Source organism: Odocoileus virginianus, chromosome 3, assembly GCF_023699985.2.
Source record: "Odocoileus virginianus isolate 20LAN1187 ecotype Illinois chromosome 3, Ovbor_1.2, whole genome shotgun sequence".
NCBI classification, from domain to species: domain Eukaryota; kingdom Metazoa; phylum Chordata; class Mammalia; order Artiodactyla; family Cervidae; genus Odocoileus; species Odocoileus virginianus.
This window is the reverse complement of record NC_069676.1, coordinates 20,621,294-20,648,217: the sequence shown is the minus strand read 5'-3', so window position 1 is coordinate 20,648,217 and position 26,924 is coordinate 20,621,294. Positions and strand designations below refer to the sequence as shown.

The 26,924-nt window shown below is 37.0% G+C and overlaps 1 protein-coding gene across 9 annotated transcripts in view; it reads right to left on the bottom strand.

The window, feature by feature from the left end:
• Positions 1-26,924, bottom strand: part of RAPGEF6 (Rap guanine nucleotide exchange factor 6) — a 226,566-nt gene that overhangs the window by 56,362 nt on the left and 143,280 nt on the right. For all 9 annotated transcript variants that reach the window (XM_020900686.2, XM_020900691.2, XM_020900664.2 and 6 more), the window contains 6 exons: positions 26,692-26,844; positions 22,400-22,564; positions 18,749-18,856; positions 16,900-17,103; positions 13,843-13,951; positions 608-848 (listed from right to left, as the gene is read on the bottom strand). In XM_020900686.2, coding sequence (XP_020756345.1) covers positions 608-848; positions 13,843-13,951; positions 16,900-17,103; positions 18,749-18,856; positions 22,400-22,564; positions 26,692-26,844 — 980 coding nt within the window. The remainder of the gene's footprint in view (positions 1-607; positions 849-13,842; positions 13,952-16,899; positions 17,104-18,748; positions 18,857-22,399; positions 22,565-26,691; positions 26,845-26,924) is intronic.

Sequence of the window (26,924 nt, the reverse complement as noted above, 5' to 3'; positions counted from 1 at the left end):
CTGATTACCTTAGAAAGTGGACACTATAAAATATACAGATATAATACGTATTAGAGCAATTCCCGGTCATGACACTGGATTCATTTTATCAGTATTTTAAGGATTTAATCTGCATTTAAAATCCTGAGGTTCTACTCAGATTTGGCGATATTCTGTTTTTAAAACAGAAACAGATTTGATTAAAAAGGTTAGCTTTAGAATTCAAGAGGGAATAAATAGTGCAATAAAAGAAAGATTTGAAAGACAAAAAAAAAAATAGTATCAGTGAATATGTCGCAAGTTTTAAGATGTCGAGATTTGTAGATCATGGGACTGACACTGGACCAAAAATATACAAAAAAAAAAAAAAAAGATTTCATAAAATAAAATGAACAGTCTGTTCTAAAATTCAGATCAAGGCTAATGCAAGACTATATAATCTAACAATGATAACTTCATGGAAGTGATGAGACATTTAGCATTTATTCTTACTTATTTATGGACTGCTTGTAGATTGCATGATGCAATAGCTGTATAAAAACTAAAAGTGACCCAACTTCCCTTTTTAGATAAAAAACTTCATAGTCAATAGGAAAATGCCTACATTACAGAGATTGTCATTACCTACCTAAATAGTTTTGGAGGCAAGATACTAAATCGTGTTTTATCCAAAATTTTCCTGATTTTGTTTCTTCCACCTGAAACAGTATTTGCTTTTATTTTCTTATTTCCTTTCTCCTGTGATGTCTGTTCAAGATCTCCTGGTACATCCTGGATTGAGTGTCGATTACTTTTTTTTTCAGCAATTTTGGGAATATGAGGAACACCAGATTTCTCTTGTTCAGTCCTACTAAGTAACTCTTTGAACACTGTGGAAATAAAAAAAAAAAAAAACTGTCATTTCTTCTCATTAGAAAGTTTTTATATCAACGACAGATTTTAGATAAACAGTTGTTTTCTATCATCTGGCCTTTCATAGCCTTATTCATTAAATCCCACTGCATTATTAAATTTACACTCAGTCTTCATTAATCAGCTATATTCACTTTTCATCTTTTATACCTGACTGTAATGCTGATGCTGATCAATAGTGATAAAAGAAATTCACTGGTGAAAACAAAAACGAAGTGGGCAGATTGCCAGCATGTTTCAAAAGTCCACAGGCTCTGATTTAGGTAATAAACAATATAATTGCTAATCAACCCAAATTTTATAAAAAAAGGTACTTAGATTCTATTATTTATATTTTATCCCTTATCATTTAAGATGAGATATAAGTACTACAAGTCAGGCCTCGTTTTGCAAACTTTAACCATCAAAATACAAAAAAGGGGGAGAGCCCTTCTGGACCTGCTTTTACCAGAAACCAATATTATTAAATTTTGTAATATATGACAATTTCCTCAATGTAACATCTGTGAGACTTAAGTCACTCAGCCAAGTGAAAGTCATTAACAAGCATTTACTACAGTGGTCTGAAGTAAAAAACCAAGCATTTGTAGATAACTTTCTATCAATCCAAAGTCTGATGAGTTATATTTCATCCTCAAGGAGGGTGCAAGCACAGTGGAGGACTTGCCCTTCCAGCAATCGCTTTGCTGAGATCCAGTTTTTCACCTTGTAAGAGGGCCTATACCTCTTGGGATGAGATAAAACAAAGATAAATCTTTACAAAGCTCTATATCTACAAGTTTTTGGTGTCTCATTTACCAGTTAGGAAAATCTATGTGAACTGCTTTTCATTAACTAATGTCACAATAGTTATTTTTTGGCTGTTCCTGTCCTAAATGTGTTCTCAAAGAAGACAGATCAACTGCTAGAGGGGAAGAAAAAAAAATTTTTTTAAATGAATGCTAAAGTAGAAGACAACATTCCTGAAGACTGATGACACCTGGGAGGGATGGTGGCTGCATACTTCTGAACATGCAGGTCTTTAGCCACCCAAGACTCAGACCTCAGCTTAACAGGAAGTATAGCTATGAGTACTATGACTCTGTACCTTTATAAAAGAGAAGCTATAAATTATATAAACGTACCCACTGAAATCTCAAACACAGAAAATTGTCATCTTTTCTGTTATTTCTGGAAAAAAATCCATAGTTTCCTAGAACATCAAAGGACTTACTAGTAAGACTCAAGTAAAGAAAGCCACTGACACATAACAACATGAACAGCTTGGTATTTAATTATTGACTTGACCATTTTAGAAAGTTTCAACCAGGATGTTATCACATTACCAAAGTACATTGCAAGCTTATGAAAAGCACATTTTCTGTCTTCAAGAAACTGGAAACCTTTAGGAGTCACCTTTCAAAGATAGGTCAACTTCTAGAGTGAACACCAAAAAAAGATATCCTTTTCATCATAGGGAAATTGGAACGCAAGAGGAGAAAGTAAGGAGATCCTGGAGTAACAGGAAAGTTTGGCCTTGGGAGTATAAAATGAAGGAGGGCAAAGGCTAAGAGGTGTTGCCAAGAGAATGCACTGGTCATAGCAAACATGCTCTTCCAACAACACAAGAGAAGACTCTACACATGGACTTTACCAGATGGTCAATAGCAAAATCAGACTGATTATATTCTTTGCAGCCAAAGATGGAGAAGCTCTATACAGTCAGCAAAAACAAGACTGGGAGCTGACTGTGGCTCAAATCATGAACTTCTTATTGCAAAATTGAGACTTAAATTGAATGAAGTAGAGAAAGTCACTAGATCATTCACGTATGACCTAGATCAAATTCCTTACAATTATACAGTGGAAATGACAAATAGATTCAAGGCATTAAATCTGATAAGACAAAGTGCCTTAAGAACTATGGATGGAGGCTCATAACACTGTGCAAGAGGTGGTGATCAAAACCATCCCCAGGAAAAAGAAATGCAAAAAAGGCAAAATGGTTATCTGAAGAACCTTACAATTAGCTGGGAAAAGAAGAGAAGTGAAAGGCAAAAGAGAAAAGGAAAGATACACCCACCTGAATGCAAAGTTTCAAAGAGGAGCAAGGAGAGATAAGAAAGCCTTCCTAAGTGAACAATGCAAAGAAATAGAGGGAAAAAATAGAATGGGAAGATTAGAGATCTATTCAAGAAAATTAGAGATAGCAAAGAAACATTTCATGCAAAGATGGGTACAATAAAGGACAGAAATGGTATGGATCTAACAGAAGCAGAAGATATTAAGAAGAGGTGGCAAGAATACACAGAAAAACTATACAAAAAAGATTTTTATAACCCAGATAACCAAGATAGTCTGATCACTCACCTCGAACCAGACAGCCTGAAGTGCAGAGTCAAGTGGGCATTAGGAAGCACCACTACAAACATAGCTACTGGAGGTGATGGAATTCCAGCTGAGCTATTTTCAAACCCTAAAAGATGATGCTATTAAAGTGCTGCACTCAATATGCCAGCAAACTTGGAAAACTCAGCAGTGGCCACAGGACTGGAAAACGTCAGCTTTCATCCGGATTCCAAATAAACGCAACACCGAACAGTGTTCAGACTAATGTAGAATTGCACTCATCTCACACACTAGTAAAGTAATGCTCAAAATCCTTCAAGTGAGGCTTCAACAGTAAGTGAACGGAGAACTTGATATTCAAGTTAGATTTAGAAAAGGCAGAAGAATCAGAGATCAAATTGCTAACATCAGCTGAATCACAGAAAAAGCAAGAAAATTCCAGAAAAAACATCTACTTTTGTTTCAACGACTATGCTAAAGCCTTTGACTGTGCAGATTACAACAAACTGGAAAATTCTTCAAGAGATGGGAATACCAGATCACCTTACCTGCCTTTTGAGAAACCCATATGCATGGTCAAGAAGCAAAAGCTTGAACTAGACATGGAACAACAGACTGGTTGAAAATTGGGAAAGGAGTATGTCAAGGCTGTATATTGCCACACTGCTTATTTAACATATATTCAGAGTACATCATGTGAAATGCCGGGCTGGATGAAGCACAAGCTGGAATCAAGATTATTGGGAGAAACAGCAATAACTTCAGGTATGCAGATGACACCACTCTTATGCAGAAAGTGAAGAGAAACTAAAGAGTCTGCTGCTGAAGGTGAAAGAGGAAAGTGCAAAAGCTGGCTTAAAACTCAACATTTAAAAAACTAAGATCACAGCATCTCGTCCCATCACTTCATGGCAAATAGATGGGGAAGCAATGGAAACAGAGACAGACTTTATTTCTTGGGCTCTAAAATCCCTTTGGATGGTGACTGCAGCCATAAAATTAAAAGACTTGTTCTTTGGAAGAAAAGTTATGACCAACCTAGACAGCATATTAAAAAGCAGAGACATTACTTTGCCAACAAAGGTCTGTATAGTCAAAGCTATGGTTTTCCAGTAGTCATATATGGATGTGAGAGTTGGACCATAAAGCAGGCTGAGTGCTGAAGAATTGATGCTTTTGAATTGTGGCGTCGGAGAAGATTCTTGAGAGTCCTTTGGACTGCAAGGAGACCAAACCAATCATTCCTAAAGGAAATCAACCCTGAATATTCACTGGAAGAACTGATGCTGAAGCTGAGGCTCCAATACTTTGGCCACCTGATGCAAAGAGCTGACTCAGAAAAGACCCTGATGCTGGGAAAGACCAAAGGCAGGAGGAGAAGGGGACAAAGGAGGACGAGATGGTTAGATGGCATCATCAACTCAATGACATGAGTTTGAGCAAGTTCCGGGAGAAGGTGATGGACAGGGACGCCCAGCATGCTGCAGTCCAGAGGGGTCACAGAGTCGGACACAACTCAGCAATTGAAAACAACAACAATGCAGTTTTTTTAAAAAATTAACTTTAAATCACGTGGTAAAAATAAAAATGTTTTTTTGAGCTAAAGTCAAGATACTGATCCATTCCAAAAATATTTACTGACCTTTGAAGACTATGCTTGATGCCTGCAGATTCTTTCAGTTATGAAACATATAATCAATGATAAATGGATCCAAGAGAACACAACTAGAGGAACTAGTTAAGACAGCAAGAAAAAGAAAATCTTCCCTCATTAAGTCATCATGTAAGAAGAAATCAGTAAAGTGAGCTGATTTTAACTAGGCAAAGGGAGTAGGAGGAGTAATTCTAGGTAGAGGAAATCTCAAGTTTAAAGCATGTGTGGCAGAAGAAAAGTTCAAGAAAAAAGGTGACTGAAGAACAAGGTAGAAAAAGGGCCTGATAAAGGTATTGTAAGGTGTTTGAACTTCCTGTTAAGAGCAACAGGAATTAATAGGCAGCAGATATCTCTGGCTGCAGAGTGTATGTAAGGTGATTCAATAGTGTACAAGGTAGTTTATATCTTTACTGGACTTACGTATATAAGTAAAAATCTGCAACACATGCTTTGTAGATAAAGAAATGATTATGTTAAACTAAAAAAATAGTGAGGAACAAAAACTAATGGATAGCAAACAAACATAATTAGAAAACCATTAAGCATCAATATTAGATGATATATATGAACACCAGATGAAAGTGCCCAAGAATAAAAGAAATGCTTAATAAATTTGACTATACAAAGACTAAAGATTTCTTAGTCTCAATATATATGTATATGTGTATGTGTATTTACATGTAGTAATCAAAACAAATGAACATGGAAAGTCAAAAGACAACCTGGGGAAAATATGTGCAACCTTTAGACAAAAGAAAACTTTTCTCTACTTATTAGACATTCAAACAAATCAATAAAAGATGAATAACTCAATATATAATGGGTAAGTGAAAAGACTGTTTATAAAAAAGAAATGTTAGCACATAATAAAGGTGCTCAACTTCCCTCATTATTAAAGGCAGTATATCAGAAACTAAAAAGTTTATTAAACCCACTGCAGAGGCATTCTTATACACTGATGAATGAAGCTTATAAATAGATTGGGGAACTTTAAGAAAGTAAAACCAAAGTAACTATAAAGGTAATTCCACTCAGAGAAATTTATCTTATAGCTATATCTACATAAACATAAAAGATAAATACAAAGGATAGTTATTACATCATTGTAAACAGCAAAAACTATGAACAATCCTAAAACATCCAGCAACATGAAACACCAGATCAAAAGATTATGGTAACAGTGTGATGGAATTTGATGCAGTAACAATTATAAAAGAAATAAATCAGTACGAACTACTGTGGAAACATATAACACACTGTACACACAATAGGGTCCCACTGGGTGTCTTTCTTTAGTATAATTTGTAAAACATGCATGTATTACTTTTATTAAATAATTAAAATGCTAATCATAAATTATCTGAGTGGTGGGATATTTACAGATGTTAGAAAGTTGCAGAAAGTAAGAGGAATAGATGAATGCAAACTCCAGAACAGGAAGAGGGTAAACAGAGATTGCCAGCTGTTTTCTTCTCTGGGGACATTTGCTTAGTCTAAACATAAACAGGAGGTGAGGACCAGGTAGAGGGACTCCTAGAGGAAAAAGAAGTTTTGATGGCTGCGAGTAATGGCAAGAAAACTGGAACACAGAGAGGCACCAAAGCAGTGTCACTTCTCTTCAAGAAATATCTCTATTTTAAGACAAGGCATGAGGCGGGAAAGTTCTTAGAATTTCATGGTACTCAGGAAACAAAGTCACACAACAGGGAGAGACAACCAACAAACACAAAACAGATTAATTGGCTTGGGGTGGGAAGCTGAAGAGCTAGGCTCAAAATCTCTGAAGGAAAGAATTATAAAAAAGGAGACAAAGCTACCAGATTCTGAATCAAGAGACTGGAGGTAGGGAAGTGGTTGGGAAGACAAGGGTGAAAAAGCAGAATGACATTTTTCAGTCTCTGCTTAGAGACCAAGTTCCACTAGAGAAGGGGCCTACATCAAGCACATGATGAGTCTGTTGTCAACCTGAAACCAATGGACACAGCCTAAGTAATTCTGCAACTCAGCCTGACCCGGTTCAATTCCCCTTACTCTATGTGATTAAACAAAGCAAATGGCAAATCCTATCTGTGAAAAAACACTAACTTTACTAAGGTTTCTTTATATATAAAGTACAGCATACAATAAAAAATTTTAAGATGCAAGGAAAGAAAATAGCCAGAGCGAAAAAGAGAGTAAAATATAATCCAAATGTTAGAGTTGATACACAAGGATTTTATAATTTTTACATTGACGAACACAGAGGAAAAGAGATAATATGGATGAAAAGATGAAGTGCAACAGAAAACTGGAGTTTATAAGGGAGTCAAGTGAATATTTCAGAACTGGAAAATATCTAAAATTAAATTCAAGGCATGCATTTATCATTAGACTGGGTACAGTGGAAAACGGTGTAACTTTCTTAAACACAGGTCATTGGAAAATATCCAAACTGATACACAAAGCTAAGGTTAGAAAGAACAGAACAGAATGTAATAAATAGTTGGGACACAAATATTCTATCATATAAGTGACTGATTTCCCACATGCAAAGTAAAGAAAGAGGGGCAGTAGTAATTAATAATGGCCATGAAATTTTGAAAACTGGTAAGTAACATCAATGCATTCAAATGCTGAGCAAACCCCATAAAAAATAAATACAAAGAAAACTGTAACAAGGACTCCTTGCTACTGTTAAAACTGCTGAGTCCTATTTGCAACCTGTGGAAACTGTGGGTATTTTTGCTTAGCCTCCTGTGAGTTGTGGTTTCAGTGTTTAATTTACAAAGCCACTGCAGTGCTATGCAGATGTGTCCACTTTGTACCACCTAGTGGTCAGGCTGGGACCTGAGTAGACAGAGGTCTGTTTGTGCCAGTTCTCAAAGTCTATGATATGCTAAATACAATCAGATTCATGTACCTATAGGACGTGGGTGAGCCTAGGATTTCATAAACAACTTTATGGGACTGCTTCCTTCATGTCAGCTATGAACCTGGTACACTTTCTAGCTCCTTAGGCCTCCAAACCATCCACTTCAGTGCCTCAGGGGCCATGTGGAAGAGGACGGTGTGTGGGGTGGGGGTTGGCGGGAGCAGTGACACTGGCCTTGCTTTCTTGAAGCCACGGCTCCACTAAGGGGTGAGGAACATTTTGTAAGTCAATGCCACTGGATTGCTTGGAGGCTGGGGCCTGAGAGAATGGGAAAACAAGAGTGCAGGGAAAAAAAAAAAAACAACTGTGGGAATTTTCTAACTCTGAGCTTTAGGAGTTTCCCTTCCTATCCCTTGTTAGGCTTCTTCTCGGTCCTTTTTGGTCTGCGCTATAATATTCACATCCGGGTTTCATGTTGCCTTGAGTATAGCCCTGGGGAAAAAACACCCTTTTCGGGGGGAGGGTACAGTCTTAGATGAGTGGTAAGGGATCAGACACATCCAGAGTCTCTGTTTTTAGCAACTGCAGGATTCCAAATCTTTGCCCTTTTCCTGGGAGTCTACTGCCAAAAAAAAAAAGGCTCAGTCTCTTAGTCACGTCCCCTGTACTGTCCTGGTAAACGCTCTGCAGCAAATAATGGCTCCAGTTCACCTCACTGAGGTTTACTCTCTCTGTTTAGTAACATGTAGCTCTTCACTAGCCAGCCATTTTAGTTGTTCTCAGTCAATACCAGAAACAGTAAATTGACAAGTTTTTTAAAATTAATTTTGCTCAGATTATAGGTGGGTCTTTGAATTGGGAGTCACATCCTGATTTTTCATTCTGACATGGCCTCTGCCATTGTTTTCTAAATACTTTCTTCTTCATATTTTCTTTTAGATCTCTTGGAATAGTACTCATTGCATTTTGTACTTTTTTGTTCCATAAAGGTGATTTCTTCAATGTATCTTTTCCTTCTACTCAGTGTTTGTCTTTTTTACTAAAATATGTCTCTGAATACATTGACTTATTTTTCTCAGTAACTCTCTTTCATGGTAATGCCAGAGTTACTGGGACTTTATTCCAGGCATCACAACCGACTAAAATAGTTCATTTCAGCAAATGTTTTACTTATATTCCTTTGAGATACTCTTCGGCATTTTGCATGGTGAGAATGCTGGCTGACTACACTGGCTGGCGGGCAAGTAGGGAGGTCTTGAGGGAATGGGCCACCTTCTGCAGCACCACATAACTCATGCTCTGTAACATTCAGTTTAGGGTTCTTTGGGCAATTGTTTCTCATTATGCAAAGAGTTCAGAGGCTGTGGTTTCTCTTCCTCTTGCATCCTGCAGATCAATTTTGTTTCCCAGGATCTATGGTGTTAACCACTACATTATACTATCTCTATGTTTTTATACACGACCACATTTGATACTAGTTAATTATTATTATATGCCAGGAACAAAAAAAGTTTAAAGGTATTGATTTTTTTAAACCTATGAAACAGAGCTGCAGAAACGGAATTGAGAAACTAATTTGCTTTAAGTGTCAGAATAACCTGCTTCCATATTTTTCAAAATCAGAATCCTTTCAGTTTAACCCAAAAGTTGGTATTTCTAGATACTAGCCCAAAGTCTAGGAAATTCAAAAACAATGAATTTTTAGCATAGGTTTACTATGCTAAAAATAAGTGTGCTTATACAATATTTGTAAATTGCTAATAGACTGCTATATGCCAGCTTTAGCATGACATCATTTAATAAAAGCGACTCAAGTGAAAAGAGGAAAAACACCAAATGTTTCATTTTTCATTATGACTAAGTGCAGTATTAGGAGAAGCCAAAGTGGGGGAAAACATACACACTTTTCCATAGGAAGAGCTTTTAAATTCAACTCTTATTTCTCAAAATCCAACCTAAATAATGTAAAGAGTTTTTTTCCTTCTCACTACATCAGTTCAGTTCAGTTCAGTCACTCAGTCATGTCCGACTCTTTGTGACCCCACGGACTGCAGCACGCTAGGCCTCCCTGTCGATCACCAGCTCCCGCAGTTTAAACAAACTCATGTCCACTGAGTCGGTGATGCCATCCAACGATCTCATCCTCTGTCGTCCCCTTCTCTTCCTGTGCCCAATCCCTCCCAGCATCAGGGTCTTTTCCAATGAGTCAACTCTTCGCATGAAGTGGCCAAAGTATTGGAGTTTCAGCTTCAGCATCAGTCCTTCCAATGAACACCCAGGACTGATCTCCTTTAGGATGGACTGGTTGGATCTCCTTGCAGTCTCAAGGGACTCTCAAGAGACTTCTCCAACACCACAGTTCAAAAGCATCAATTTTTCGGTGCTCAGCTTTCTTCACAGTCCAACTCTCACATCCATACATGACCATTGGAAAAACCATAGCCTTGACTAGACAGACCTTTGTTGGCAAAATAATGTCTCTGCTTTTTAATATGCTATCTAGGTTGGTCATAACTTTCCTTCCAAGGAGTATTTCATGGCAGCAATCACCAACTGCAGTGATTTTGGAGCCCCCAAAAATAAAGTCTGACACTGCTACCACTGTTTCCCTATCTACTTCCCATGAAGTGATGGGACCGGATGCTGTGATGGTAGTTTTCTGAATGTTGAGCTTTAAGCTAACTTTTTCACTCTCCTCTTTAACTTTCAACAAGACGCTTTTTATTTTTAGTTCCTCTTCACTTTCTGCCATAAGGGTGGAGTCATCTGCATATCTGAGGTTATTGATATTTCTCCCAGCAATCTTGATTGCAGCTTGTGCTTCTTCCAGCCCAGTGTTTCTCATGATGGACTCTGCATATAAGCTAAATAAGCAGGGTGACAATATACAGCCTTGACGTACTCCTTTTCCTGTTTGGAACCAGTCTGTTGTTCCATGTCCAGTTCTAACTGTTGCTTTCTGACCTGCACACAGGTTTCTCAAGAGGCAGGTCAGGTGGTCTGGTATTCCCATCTCCTTCAGAATTTTCCACAGTTTATTGTGATCCACACAGTCATGAGGCTTTGGCATAGTCAATAAAGCAGAAATAGATGTTTTTCTGGAACTCTCTTCATCAGAGGAACCAGAGATCAAACTGCCAACATCCGATGGGTCATTGAAAAAGCAAAAGAGTTCCAGAAAAACATCTTACTACATAAAGACTCTTAAATCGTCTTTGATAGTTCCAATTGTTATACTATTTTTACTGCTGCCCTTCTCAAAATTTGAGAGAAAATCCTATGAAGTCTAATCAAGTTGCAGTCTTTTTCAAAAGCTAAAAGAACAAAAACCCAAATAGTAGATTAAGTTAAAAGCAGAAACTTAAGACTTGCTGAATTCAAATAATTACAAAATCAAAACACACTTCAAGTCCCGTACCGAAATCAGATTGATTATATTCTTTGCAGCCAAAGATGGAGAAGCTCTATACAGTCAGCAAAAACAAGACCAGGAGCTGACTGTGGCTCAGATCATGAACCACATGATCTGCCAAAATTGCCAAATTAAATTGAAGAAAGTTCGGAAAACCACTAGACCATTCAGGTATGACCTATATCAAATCCCTTATGATTATACAGTGGAAGTGAGAAATAAACTTAAGGGACTAGATCTGATAAGACAGTGTGCCTGATGGACTATGGACAGAGTTGTACAGGAGACAGGGATCAAGACCATCCCCAAGAAAAAGAAGTGCAAAAAAGCAAAATGGCTGTCTGAGGAGGCCTTAACAAATAACTGTGAAATGAAGAGAAGCGAAATGAAGAGAAACAAAAAGCAAAGGAGAAAAGGAAGGACATACCCATTTGAATGCAGAGTTCCAAATAATAGCAAGGAGAGATAAGAAAGCCTTACTCTGATCAATGCAAAGAAATAGAGAAAAACAACAGAATGGGAAAGACTAGAGATCTCTTCAAGAAAATTAGAAATACCAAGGGAACATTCCATGTGAAGATGGGCACAATAAAGGACAGAAATGGTATGGACCTAACAGAAGCAGAAGATATTAAGAAGCAGTGGCAAGAATACACAGAAGAACTGTACAAAAAAGATCTTCACAACCCAGAAAATCACAATGGTGTGATCACTCACCTAGAGCCAGACATCAGGGAATGTGAAGTCAAGTGGGCCTTAGGAAGTATCACTATGAACAAAGCTAGTGGAGGTGATGGAATTCCAGTTGAGCTATTTCAAATCCTAAAAGATGATGCTGCCAAAGTGCTCTACTCAATATGTCAGCAAATTTGGAAAACTCAGCAGTGGCCACAGGACTGGAAAAGGTCCGTTTTCATTCCAATCCCCAAGAAAGGCAATGCCAAAGAACACTCAAACTACCACACAATTGCACTCATCTCACATGCTAGTAAGGTAATGCTCAAAATTCTCCAAGCCAGGCTTCAGTAATACAGGAACCATGAACTTCCAGATGTTCAAGCTAGTTTTAGAAAAGGCAGAGGAACCAGAGATCAAATTGCCAACATCTGCTGGATCGTTGAAAAAGCAAGAGAGCTCCAGAAAAACATCTATTTCTGCTTTATTGACTATGCCAAAGCCTCATGACTGTGTGGATCACAATAAACTGTAGAAAATTCTGAAGGAGATGGGAATACCAGACCACCTGACCTGCCTCTTGAGAAACCTGTGTGCAGGTCAGAAAGCAACAGTTAGAACTGGACATGGAACAACAGACTGGTTCCAAACAGGAAAAGGAGTACGTCAAGGCTGTATATTGTCACCCTGCTTATTTAGCTTATATGCAGAGTTCATCATGAGAAACACTGGGCTGGAAGAAGCACAAGCTGCAATCAAGATTGCTGGGAGAAATATCAATAACCTCAGATATGCAGATGACTCCACCCTTATGGCAGAAAGTGAAGAGGAACTAAAAATAAAAAGCGTCTTGTTGAAAGTTAAAGAGGAGAGTGAAAAAGTTAGCTTAAAGCTCAACATTCAGAAAACTACGATCACGGCATCCAGTCCCATCACTTCATGGGACATACACGGGGAAAAAGTGGTAGCAGTGTCAGACTTTATTTTTGGGGGCTCCAAAATCACTGCAGTTGGTGATTGCTGCCATGAAATACTCCTTGGAAGGAAAGTTATGACCAACCTAGATAGCATATTAAAAAGCAGAGACATTATTTTGCCAACAAAGGTCCATCTAGTCAAGGCTATGGTTTTTCCAGTGGTCACGTATGGATGTGAGAGTTGGACTATAAAGAAAGCTGAGCACAGAAGAATTGATGCTTTTGAACTGTGGTGTTGGAGAAGACTCTTGAGAGTCCCTTGGACTGCAAGGAGACCCAACCAGTCCATCCTAAAGGTGTTCATTGGAAGGACTGATGTTGAAGCTGAAACTCCTATACTCTGGCCACCTGATGCAAAGAGTTGACTCATTGGAAAAGACCCTGATGCTGGGAAAGATTGAGGGAGGAGGAGAAGGGGATGACAGAGGATGAGATAGTTGGATGGCATCACCGACTCAATGGACATGAGTTTGGGTCAACTCTGGGAGTTGCTGACGGACAGGGAGGCCTGGCGTGCTGTAGTTCATGGGGTCGCAAAGAGTCAAGACAGAACTGAGTGACTGAACTGAACTGAATCAACAGTTTGACACAGAAAGGCAGAGTATATTGCTATTAAAAATCAGTAATTCACTGATTAATTACTTCAATGTTTTACCCTGTTCATTTCCATGAAACAGTTAACTGGCACACTGATACTGCTATTTCACTAGAAGTAGACTGATTTGCACATTAGCAGGAAGAAATAAAGCCTATGACTTCTATTTTTCATTGAGTATTTCCAGGTGAAGTACAGTAAATAATACTGAGTAGACATTTCATAAATGACTAAGTTGTATACTTATTTTAACTATGATTTCAAAATAATTAAATACATAAAAAATGAAAATTCTAGAATACAGAATATTATATTCAAACATTAAAGATCCTAAAATGTTCAAAAAGCTTAGATAGGAACATGTTTTAAGTATTTTTACTATCCTCCTTGTCATTGTTGACTTTTTGCTTTTCTATTACCAAAAAAAGGGCTCAAATATTTTTTTACAACAAAACTCACCAAAAATGTTGGTCTTTACAGTAAGTGCAAGATGAGTATTATTCCTCAAAATTTCAAGGGCCTTCACAAATGTTATATTCTCAAAATTTTGTCCATTTACTTCCATTATCTTGAAGAAAGTATTCAAAAAATACAAAGAAAGAAACAGTATCAGTTATTTCTGCAGCCTTAAATTTAATGGTGAAAAAAATAAAACTTAAATAAAATGTACCTATATGCGAACAATAGTTATCTGTGAGAAGTGGAATTACTGTCTAACAGCTTTTCTCTATATTGTAGTATTTTCCTAAATCTCTAAACATTTTTTTCAGTTCATTTCCTCTGGGATAATACTGGAAAAAAATTTAAAACATAATGTTTAATATATGAAGGGAAAATTTCAATTGTGTCAGATCAGCTCATAAAAATTATCACCTGTGTGTGTGTACACAAATTTTAGTGAAGTATTCTACATGCAAATTTATTGCATTTAAAAAAGAGGTAAATTCATTTAAAAGTGGTATTCTAATTATAGCTAATATCATTTCCTGCCACTGACTGAATCAGGCAGTCAAAAAGCACCAAGCACAAGAGTTACAGGCTCCTGTTTCATCTGATATTGTTGATCATTCATATCAGGGCTTCACAAACCTTGCTGTACCTCAGAATCATCAGGAGTTTATTCAAAAAGTACTGATTCCAAGGAAAAAGGATAAAGAGACAAGACATGATGAGGGGGAAAAAGGCAGCACAGAGGATAGATCTTGAGGGCTGACAATGAGATTTCAAAAGGATAAAAAAGAGTGAGGAAAAAAATATTAGGAAAAGAAAAAGAAAAAAAAAATCACAGAAGTTAAATTCCCAAAGTTTAAAAAAGTCTTCAGTCTACATACTGTCATGGATCATCTAGAATCAGGCAATAAAATAAAAAGATCTGGTTTTTGTTTTTAACAGATCACTTGAATATTCTGAATTCTAGGGACTTAGAATAAAGACTCTATAAGCATCACTTTTGGGGATTTGTGGAGGTGGCCAAAGGCACCTAAAAAAGAAATAGAATGGTTTAGACTTCTTTGGGACCATATTAAGATGATGTGATACCTTTCTATGATATCAATGTTCTGAGAGAAAAATGACTGTGATCAAAGATTTTTACACTCTACTGAACAAAGATATCATTAGACATATAAGGGACACAAATTTGAAAGAAGTCCTAGAAAAGGTACTGGAAGTACTGGAAGACACCTGTGAAATAAATCAAAATAATGGTACCATATGGCATAGATGAAGTAGAGGTGATCAATGAAAGCAGTAAGCAGGTGCAAAATGATTCTTAGTAATAAGCTTATGAAACTTAATGCAAGTGCCAAAGTACTCTTAAAAAAGAATATTCACAATATTAAAAAATGACTTATAAAAGTCATAAAAATTGACTTCTTGAAAATCTCAGATAATTTCAACCATACTTGGAAGGCCTGAGGGAAAAAGTAAAATAACGATAAATTTCTCTTGTCTCTCAGGAATGAAACCTCTGGAGTATTCTTTTCTTTTTTTCTTCTATGAAGAATGAGATTCTTAAACATGTTTACCAAAAAATACTTGACCAATAAATATATGACTCCAAATTCCTAGCAACTAGGTATTCATAATGAGTAGTCTGAGTAAAGTCCAGAAATCTCTATTCTAAAAAGCTCCCCTAGAGGAAGAACAGTATCATTAAAACTTTGTGTCAGAGTTTCTTTTTCGAAATTATATCATTTATTCTTAAATTTTAAAGTATTTTATTATAATATGTGATTCACCTATATCAGTTTCTTAATTCCCTGCACTACTGATACTTAGACACTGATATTTGGGCTGGACAACTGCCATGTGGCTGCTTTGTCACGGGGTGTTCCTGGCTGCTCAGCAGTATCCCTGGCCTCTATCCACTACATGCCAGTAGTAATTCCCAAGTCATGACAATCAAAAATAACTCCAGACATTACCAAATGTCTCCTGGGTGACAAAATTACTGCTGGTTGAAACAAGCCACTGTTCTGAAGTGCAGAACTTTTAATAATGTGAATGCATGCCTGCTTGCTTGATTTATGTCAGGCCATGTGGCATGTGGGATCTTAGTTCCCTGACCAGGGATTGAACCTATGCCCCTTATAGTGGAAGCACAGACTCTTTTAAAACCAGTGAACCACCAGGGAAGTCCCTGTGAATGCCTTTTTAAAAAATAAAAAACACCATGGTTTGGTTACAAGTAAAATAAAGTCACATTCTAAATGAATGCATAAACAAACAAAAATTTTTAAGTGGAACAAAGTCAGCTTCCCAAATGATTTAGCTAGAAGAAAAACCACTCTGGTGTACATGAGATTTTGAGAGCTTTGTTCAAAATACAGATTCCCAGTTATTAACTCTGCAGAATGTGATTAGTATGATCACTAATGCTGAGGTAGGTCTAGGAACTGTATTTGTTTTTAGTAACAAAGTTGTCAGCAATTTCATTTTTGAAAATATATTGTTCTATAGTTTACTAATGCCTCCATGGAGAGAATAAATCCCTATTGACTTACTCCCAGTATCTCCCCTTCCTTTTCCTAATCCCTCAACCAGCTCACTCTACTTACGGATGTACCAAATAGTTTTGTTACCATGTGAACACTGTTTAAAACAAAACCATCATTTATGGTAAATCTTTGGCCACTTAATTTTAGAGTGGTATGGAGAGAAGTGCTTACTCCTTTAAAACATGCAAGGGTGCTAACTCTCTTACTGATCTTTCTAGAATACTGTGAAGTTGCCAAATGACAGAGTTTCCTAATACTTGGAGGATGGGCAGGACCATTCAGATTGATACTGGCCAGACTACCAGGCTGTTTCTGGACATGCTATATTAAATTTTCCATTAAGAGTAATGGATATATGACAAACACAGTTTAAAAATAAACCATTTAAAAATACCACCTCTAAAAAAAGGTTTCAAAAGTATTTCCTTAAATTGATCATGCTTACTAGAATATTATATGAGAAAAGTAGCACTCCTATTACTTATAAAAAGGCTTTAAATGGTTGTTATTTACTTACTTGATCACCACGTTTCAGTCCTGCATCAGCAGCTTTGCTACTAGGTTCTACGCTTTCAACAAAAATACCAAATCCCTTCTCACTTCCTCCACTTAGGCTGAAATGCAGAGGTGACTCCCGGGAAGCCTTCTGCAGCACAACCTGTCTCCACTTAGCCTTTGCAGCACATGCAATATTCAATAACCGGAGATGACCATTCATTTTCTACAAAGTAGAAAGGGGTAACATATATATAAATGTATATTATCTATTCCTATAAGCTTTAAAAAATATAACCTAAAGTTATTAGAACTAGAGTCAATAAAGAATATATAAGTATGGGTAAATAAAACTGAAAGAGGGAAACTTTCCACCCTAGAGCACTCTGAAGAATAAGATCCCTTAATACGGTTTTTTAAAATTTCTAGGTAATCACAAGTTAGAGAAGATTTCAAAGTGGTGTCTTACTGAGACAGTGATGACATAAAAAATTTTCTTCATTTTCTGAGTCTAAGTAACAATACATTCTGTATTACCATCGTGCTTATCTCCTAGCTGTTACATAAAACCAGAATATTTTTAAACTTTTATTTAAAACCTTAAAGGACTTCAACCACCTTCCCAAACATTGTCTAATACTCAGACACATGCAAGTCTCCATCTCTTTCAGAAATATTATTCTTATAATTTAAATCTTTCTGTATTATTTTAGATCTTCATTAAACTCAGTAATATTTTAACTTTCAAGTTCTAGTATCATTTAATGTATCAGCTGAGAATTCAACTATTCTCAAATAGTGTATTAAATAAATTTCATGTCCATAACAAAAAGCTAAAGTTTTTCTCAGGATAGAAACCAAGTTTTACACTTCTTCTGACCCTATATAACAGCTTGGAGTATACAGTAGAATTCAGTAAATATTTGATGACTGACTCGATTACTGGGGGAAAAAAAATCCCATGATCGCAAGATAGTTTCTGTTTTTCATAGGCAAGCCCCTTGAATATTTACATAGCCAGCAATGGAAGCACCAAATGATGTTGGTGAGCCTCAACAGGCCTCTTAATCAAGTTCCCTGTTCATTCTCCCCATTTTGCATAGAGAAGATGTGCTGCTGAACAGGCTACAGGAACCAAGAGGTAAGGAAAGAGACAAACCAATCTGAAATTTTCCCTTCTTTATTCAACTTAATCCACTTCTACTCTGTAATAAAAATGGTTCTTGAAACACTGCCGTGCCAGGTTTTGTTTGCAGATTCTTATATTCATAGCTCACTATAACCCTCCAGACAATCCCAACAGCCTAGAGGCTACTATCTATAATATAAGACAATAGAGGCATACAAGGTTGGACAATCTTTCTAAGTTCACATATCTACCAAGTGGTGAAGTCTGAATGTTGTTAATTCAGGCAATCTAACTCCTGAGCTGCGTTATTATTTCCTAAAAACTCAAGCTGCTTGGAACAGACAACTGAGTTGCAGTTCCAAGTTTTTGTATCTAATACGAAGAATAAAATAGATTTATAAATAGCTACCATGAAAGTTAAGACCTTGAGGGTATTATCTGAGGTGTTGTATATTAAAAATAAATGAAATCACATGCAGAAGGGAGACTCAGAAAGTCTAATGTAGGTCTGATAAATATGTGTATTTGAATGCCTAAGTCAGTGAAGACTCCGGAAGAAGCATGACCTTTGTTTGGGCTGAAGTAGCAGAGGATGAGCCGAAGTCTAGAATACAGATTTGAAAGTTCTCAGAAGCAGGAAAAGATGAAAGCTATTCTGAGTTTTTGCAATTCTTCAGCAGGGGGACAGAAGAGATTGGTAAGAATCCCCAAACCCTGAAGAAGATAAAATTCTGAGACTTACTGTATCTTCCAGATTTTTTTCAAATTCCTCTAGAAATCGTGTCATAGCAGGGTCACCTTCAAAATCATTGAAATGATTATTTACCCATAATAATACAATCCGTGTTACCTGTGGAAACATGGAAGAGGCAGCATGAGATTATATGAGAGGAATTCTTCCTACAAAAATAAAGTCCCAAAAGCAAGTCCTAAACTGAGGAACAATTGAACTTTATGGCTAAGCCCTTTGCCCACCCTCTCACACGTGAAAGGCTCATTCTAACAGAGAGGAACATTTTAGTTTGAGCTTTTGCTTCCTTATGTAACAGAGAGAACCAAGACTTTGCCTTCACTGAGAAGAAAAGCCTGTATACTAACATGTAAGTAGTACATGGAAGTGTATTTTGAACAGTATCTTAAAAGGCAAACTTCTAAGGGCAGGCAAATGTCAAGTATTTCTTTAGCTGAGACCATTTCACCAAAATTGTAACAAAAATCTGAAACCTCCTTTGTAAACAGTGTAATTTTCAAAGTTGTGAATTAATTTATTACTTTGTTAACCTGTACTACAGATTAACAAAAAAGTTAAAAACAAACAAATGGACGTTCAGTTAAATAATGTGCATACAGTGAACTCTACTCAATGCTCTGTGGTGACCTAATATTGGAAGGAAATCCAAAAAAGGGGGAGATATATGTACACTTATATCAGACTCACTTTGCTGAATCAGTACAGCAGAAACTAATACAGCACTATAAAGCAACTATAGAACAATAAACATTAAAAAAATTAAGAATATTAAGAAACATTTTGAACATTAAGAAAACACACATGAGCCAAGATAAATCTAAAGAAATACACCAGAGATTTTTCCAAAATCTAAAAAAAAAAAGTGCATAACAACACAAATAATTTAAGTCATATACTTTTAAAATTGTGGTAAAATAACACGTAAAATCCACTATTTTAACCATTTTAAAGTGTACAATCCAGTGGCATTTGGCCCATTCTCAATTGTGTACAATCATCCCCAAGCTACCTAGTTCCAGAGCACTATCACCACCACAAAAGAAAATCCCACTCCCAATAAGCAGTCACCTAACATTGTGCCCTCTTTCCAGCCCAGAACAGCTTCTATTTGCTTTCCTGCCTCTGTGATTTGTCATAGAATATGTGATCTTTTATGACTGGCTTGTTTGACTTAGTACATTTTCAAGGCTTATAACATGTTGCAGCATGTAACAATATTTCATTTTTTTTTTAATGGTGGTGGTTTAGTTGCTCTGTGTCCAACTCTTGCGACCCCATGGATCATAGCCCGCCAGGCTCCTCTGTCCATGGGATTTTGCAGGCAAGAATACTGGAGTGGGTTGCCTTGTCCTTCTCCAGGGAATCTTCCCGACCCAGGAACTGAACCCAGGTCTCCTGCACTGCAGACAGATTCTTTACCAACTTTTTTTTTTAATAGGTGAATAATATTTCATTATGTAGTATGCAATATTTTGCTTATCCATTCATCAGTTGATGGGCCATCATCAATAGTGCTACTATGAACACTTGTTTACAAACTTTTGTTTGCACACCTGTTACCTGTTTTGGCTATATACTTCAGGAGTAGAACTACTGGATTACACAGTAATTCTATGTTTAACTTTTTGAAGAACAGCTGAGCTGTTTTCCATAGCAGCTTTACCATTTTAAGTTACTACAAACAATGTATGGGAATTTCCTCCACATCAACATCCTCAAAATCCTTGATATTTCCTTTTTAAAGTCATCTTAGTAGATATGAGGCAGAATATCACTGTGGTTTTGATTTGCATTCCCTATGACTAATGACACTGAACACCTATGGAATGTGATTGCTGGCCATTTATATCTCTTCTTGGGAGAAATATCTATTTGAGTCCTTTGTCTATTTTTAAATTGTATTGTCTTCTTGTTGTTGAGTTGTAAGAGTTTTTTTATACATTCTGAATACTAGACCCTTGTCAGACATATGATTTGCAAATATATTCTCCTATCCCATGTGTTGTTCTGTTTTTCCTGATAGTTCCTTTAATGTAAAATGTTTTAATTTTGATGAAATTCTATATATCCACTGTTCAAGTCTGTGCTTTGCACTAAAAAAAACCTATTGCTTAATCCAAAGTCGTGTGTTGTTTTTTTTTTTTCTCCTTCTTTTCTTTGAAGAATATTATAGTCTTAGCTCTTACATTAAGTCTCTGATCCATTTTGAGTTAACACTGAATATGGCATAAGGTAAAGGTCAAACTTCATCGTTTTACACATTGAGCTGTCCCTAAGTCATATTTTTGTTCATTCCCTAGCATGCCTTTATTTCCTCAGCAATCTAAGTAACTATATATAATTTCAAAAGCAAGGGAAAGGCAAGCCTGTAGTTTTGGACACTTACTGTATCAAATTATTTCCTTTAAAGTATAACTCAGAGCTTCCCAGGTGGTGCTAGTGGTAAAGAACTCGCCTGCCAATGCAGGATACAAAAGAGATTAGGGTTTGATCCCTGGGTTGGGAAGATGCCCTGGAGGAGGGCATGGCAACCCATTCCAGTATTCTTGTTGGATAATCCTATGGACAGAGGAGCCTGGCAAGCTACTGTCCACAGGGTTGCACAGAGTTGGACAAGACTAAAGCAATTTAGTACAAACTAGAACTCAGAAAGATATGCCAGGCAATTATGGCTCTACTTTTATTTTTCTTAAAATAACTAACTTCCTATTACTGAGATGGTTTTTCAGTAGTTATGTACCAGCAAGCTGAATTACTAGTTTTTCCATGAAATACTAGTTTTACTAGTATTTTACTAGTTTTTCCATGAAAAGTATGAACACTCCATAAAAAAATTAAGATAATCTACTTAAACATTAAATGCAAAAAAAGAAAACAAAACCCTCAATGCCACATCTAAATGCGTTACAGCAGTGACAAACTAAACTCAAAAAGATAAATTTTAAAATGATTATGAAGTCTTTAACTCAGAAATATCAATGTTTTTCTATTTAGATTGTTTCTAAGCCCTCTTGAAAAAATGTACTTGGTGAATATTCTTTCTAAACTTTCACATGTTTTACTGATCTTCTCTGAAACAACCAAGTATTCTGATAAAGTGCAAGACTGCTGCTGCTGCTGCTAAGTCGCTTCAGTCGTGTCTGACTCTGTGCGACCCCACAGACGGCAGCCCACCAGGCTCCCCCGTCTCTGGGATTCTCCAAGCAAGAATCCTGGAGTGGGTTGCCATTTCCTTCTCCAATGTGTCAAAGTGAAAAGTGAAAGTGAAGTTGCTCAGTCATCTCCAACTCCTCTCGACTCCATGGACTGTAGCCTACCAGGCTCCTCCGTCCATGGGATTTTCCAGGCAAGAGTACTGGAGTGGGTTGCCACTGCCTTTTCCAAAAGTGCAAGGCTACTATCCTGCATTTTCTGAATTTATAACTACACCACAGCCTGATTTCAGTATCCGCCTTTTAGAAGACAAAATAATCCACTTTTTACAAGCTATTTTGTCATAAAAGTAACCAGATATGTCTACTGATTCACTAATTTTTTAGGTTAATTGAATCTTATCAAAATAAGCATTGAATTTGTCAACTGCAAAAGGTTTTGGGGGAATATAAAGATTAAAATCACTTTCATGCCCTTTATAAAACCAACCTTATCCCTTAAGCTGTCAATTTTAAACCATTCCAACAGTTTGGTCCCAACATCCAAAGGACTTGGAAGAAATGTTCTATAAGTTAATAGGAAATCTTCTATATAAGTTGGGTCCACAATGGAATGCTCTTCTATTAAATGCATGATGAGACGCTCAGGTGTTGCCTAAAAATCAAAACAAAGGAAGAATTAGAAAATACAAAAGTAGCTAAGGAACTGAATAACTCCTATTGATTACTTCCCTTTGTAGTTCCTCGATTATAAAGTCCTCAAAGTAAAGTTTCATCTTTAAAACTCTCAGCACTGGAAGTAGGTAGTGTCTCTAGGATGTAGTCCATCATCACTCAGAAGTTTAGAGAGACATAAGGCAGAGGAATAAGCACACACAACAGCATTACCTTGGCTTGTAGTTGTTTTATCCACATTTCATTATAGCAATGGGGGGATAATATAATGACTACCTTGAGTAAAGAGAAGGAAGAGGGCCTTCCCTGGTGGTCTAGTGATTAAGAATCCGCCTTGCAAAGCAAGGGAAACCGGTTCAATCCCTGGTCCAGGAAGATCCCACATGCCATGATGCAACTAAGCCTGTGCACCACAACTACACGCCGTGCTCTAGAGCCCGAGAGCCTTAACTAGTGAACCCACACACAGCAACTGCTGAACCTGTGCACCCACAGCCTGTGCTCCCTAACAAGGGAAGTCACCACAGTAAGGAGCCTGCACATAACCATGCAGAGTGGTCCCCTACTGCCACAGCTAGAGAAAGCCCCGTGCATCAACAAAGACCCACCACAGGCGAAAAATAAAATAAATAAATAAGAGAAGAAAGAGGGGAGAGTTAAAGAAAGTAAATAAACAAGTAAAGCTTTCTTCCGAATTTAATCATCCTTAAATTCCCTTCTGTTCCAGGTTATCGGAACAACATAGTTCGAGATAGCTTGTTTTATTATTGTCACTTCTTGGAACAGGGGTTTCCTCTTCTATGGTTTCTCCATTCCCGTCTGCCAGAGGAACCACAAGTTCTGTAGACATTTTTTGCATGCACTCAGTTTAACTGCTTGCCTCTTTCTCAATTTATAAAAAGGAAAGAAAGTAAAATTTATCTATTGCTCTTCCTTGAATTCCTGAATCACTGTTAAAATTTATTACCCTAGCAGCATCTTTTTTTTTTCTACCCTAGCAGAATCTTAAAAAATGGGTACACAGAACAAATACAGAAATAAACCAGGTATTAAGCCAAATATAAAAACCAATTATTGCCCATAATGTCAGATTTCAATTTGGTGCATCCATCCTAACGATTTCATTGGCCAGAATTACTGCATGACAAATATACATTAATACTAACAATGTTCTTGTTTAAAAAATTATTACAAGATTAAAAAAGGGTACCCACTGCTAATTAGGTATGTAAATCATTTCTCTAGAAGTAAGTCAGAGGAAAGGCTCTTCAAGTTACCTATTTAAGGGACAAGACAATCACAGGTCATTCCTATTCTCCCACCTTCAAAAACACTCTAAGAATTCCAAATTGGGTCTGTCATTCAGGCAAATCACAATTTGATGTCACTCAAATCTGGTTCTCAGATCATACATAGCTACTTCAGGGGTGAAAACGATCGACATGTTAAACAAACGCCGTTATTCTGATTAGGTAAATCACGAAGGGATATCTGTGGAGATTTGGTTGTATTTTAAAAAGCAGTATTTAATGACAAGTTCCATCATCATCCAGAGGCACTTACCAAACTGCTCACTAGCATCCAACAAGGTGGGATGCTGGGAGACAGGTATGCCGAGTGGGCAGGTGAAGGAGATGGCTAGCTGGTAGGGGTTGGTTACAAAGAGCAAACAAGTAAATATACAAAGCATAACAAGAGCCACTGTTAGATAAGCTTATTTACAATGAGGGAAAGGAAGAGGCTACAAAACTAACTCTGTGGTACAGTACTAGAACTGGGAGTCCTGGTATAAGCTCATGACTGAGACAGACAGATATAAAAAGGTACAGATGTGTATGAATTTACAGTAAATAAATACGTATTCCTACCTCTCTGAGGAAATGCTCTAGAAGCAATGACACCACAGTAGCAGTGAACAGAGTGAGCGCCCTGATTTTGGTTTTTAAGTGCTATTATCTACTAGGAGGATCCAGGGCTCTCTGGAGCAATGTCTGATTTCAAAGCAGGGGCAGGAAAAGTAAAAGATAAGCCTGGAATATCTTGTTTTGCCAGATAACAAGGAAGCTCTCAAAAATGATGGGAACATGTCAGAAGAATATAGGAATCAACACCCTTAAGAGGGTCCCAGTGGCTAAATCTGGGACAATCAGACAATCAGAACAATGCTAATGGTAAAGAAATACATGAGACCAATATAATCAAAGAGGAGAGAATGCCCACTCTTATAGCAGAATGACAATAAATGTAGAAGATATAATGGAAATAGAAAATCACCATTTCAGGCAGGAGTAGTCAATCTAAGTTAAGACTGGTGGATAGAGGTCTGCAAGACATACTGACACTATCCCAGAACATCAATGCCTCAAATGCTTATCAATACATACAATGGGTAAAACACTGATTTCACAGTAAGGAAACCTGACAGACACCAATAGGACCAGGCGATTAAGGTTAACTTCACTCGTGGTGGCACAGGAGGACATTGGGTGCTCGCTGATAAGATGTACTAGAAGAGCAGAACATTATTTCTGTGGGGTTCCAGCCAGGAAAGTGTAACTTTAGTCTGGGCATGAGGAAACACCAGACAGATCTAGTCTGGGGGTCATACTGCAGACTACAAGGTCTATATTCATCAAAATTGCTGAGAATGTGAAAAAGGAATAACTATCCCTGAAGTAGACTTAAGTGACATGACAACTAAACGCAACTGTGTGCCTGGATGAGATTGAGCCAAAAATGAAAAAAAGCCATTTTGGGGAGAGTTGGTGAAAATCTAAATGGGGTCTGTGGGCTGAATGGCTTTACTTTATCAATGTTCATTTCCTAACTTGAAGGGTTCCATGGTGTTTATGTAGGAGACTGTTCTTATTTTTAGGAAGTACACAATGAAATATTTTGAAGTAATGAGGCATCACATTTTCAGACTGCTCTCTAAAGGTTTAAAAAAACTGATGAAAATGGAGAAAATGCAGGGAAATGTTAACAGTGGGAGAATCTGAGTCAGGATACTCTCTATACTGTTCTTGCAACTTTTCTGTAAGTTTGAAATTATTTAAAAAAAAAAAAAGCCTCAACATGAGCCTTCATAAAAAGACAGCCTGTGACAATCCACACATATATTCAAATTTTTTCCTACACAGAAAGCTTACACTGATCAGCTTAGGAAAAGAAAAGGAGTGTTTAGAAATAGTCTGACTCTTAAGGAATATCTGATCTGACTAACCAGTCCCTCTTATTGTTAAATAAACTGCTGCTCTTATAATGAAAAATAACACATTTAGCTATTTTGCAACCAACACTAGCTTGAAAAGAAAAGTCAAGCACTTATTTTCTCTCTTCCAACTATAATTGCTCTATTTTACATCTGTGTCTGCTCAGTCATGTCCGACTCTTTGTGATCCACGGACTGTAGCCTGCCAGGCTCCTCTGTCCATGGGATTTTCAAGGCAAGAATACTGGGGTGGGTTGCCATTTCCTTCTTGAGATTCAGATGCCATTAAAACAGGCAGACAGGAAAGTGAAAGGCAAGGGGGCAAGGATCAGGGGGAAGAGGGAATCAGAGAAGGGAAAACAACATGGATACTAATACTTAGACTCTACAGCATGCTAAGGCTTTTGATTTGCTACATTTAGCCCTAATGAAGACCTGCCATAGTATCCCCATTTTCAGATAAAAAAAACTGAGGTTCAGAGAGGCTAATGTCTATTTCAATGACACAGAGATCCCATAAGCACTCTCCATCTTCATCTAGGATTCTTTGTACATTGATGGTTGGTCCTTTCAATTTCTGTTTTGTTTCTAAATATTGCTATCTTTGATGAAATTAACTCCCATTATTGATGAATCATAAATTTGAGAATGAAAATTTTGACTGGTAAATTCTAAGTAATATCCTTCCATACTGAAATTACACGGCAGTGTCATCTTTACCCAATAAAATGCTGTTAAAAACCAACTAAGAGAAAGTCAAAAGGACACATTTATATACACTGGATCCCAAAGTCAGTGAATTATCTTGCACTACTTAATAAGCAGTTCAAAGTCTTTTAAACAAGATGAAGGTTTTATTCTATCAATAAAAAGAATAATAAGTAAAACACACCCACCTTAATTACAATGTGTCCTTTCCTGGTTCCACTTCGATCCAGTTCACGATGCTCATGTACCATAACAATTTCTCCTTCTTCCTCAACTTTATGGGTATTTTTTTCAACATGATTTAAAATTCTCCAATAATCCTGCTGGGCTATGCAGACAAACTGTCCAAGAACAACATGGGGACAATTAATAAACCTATAATACATAAATATATCACTATGCACCAAGGCAGAGCACAAAG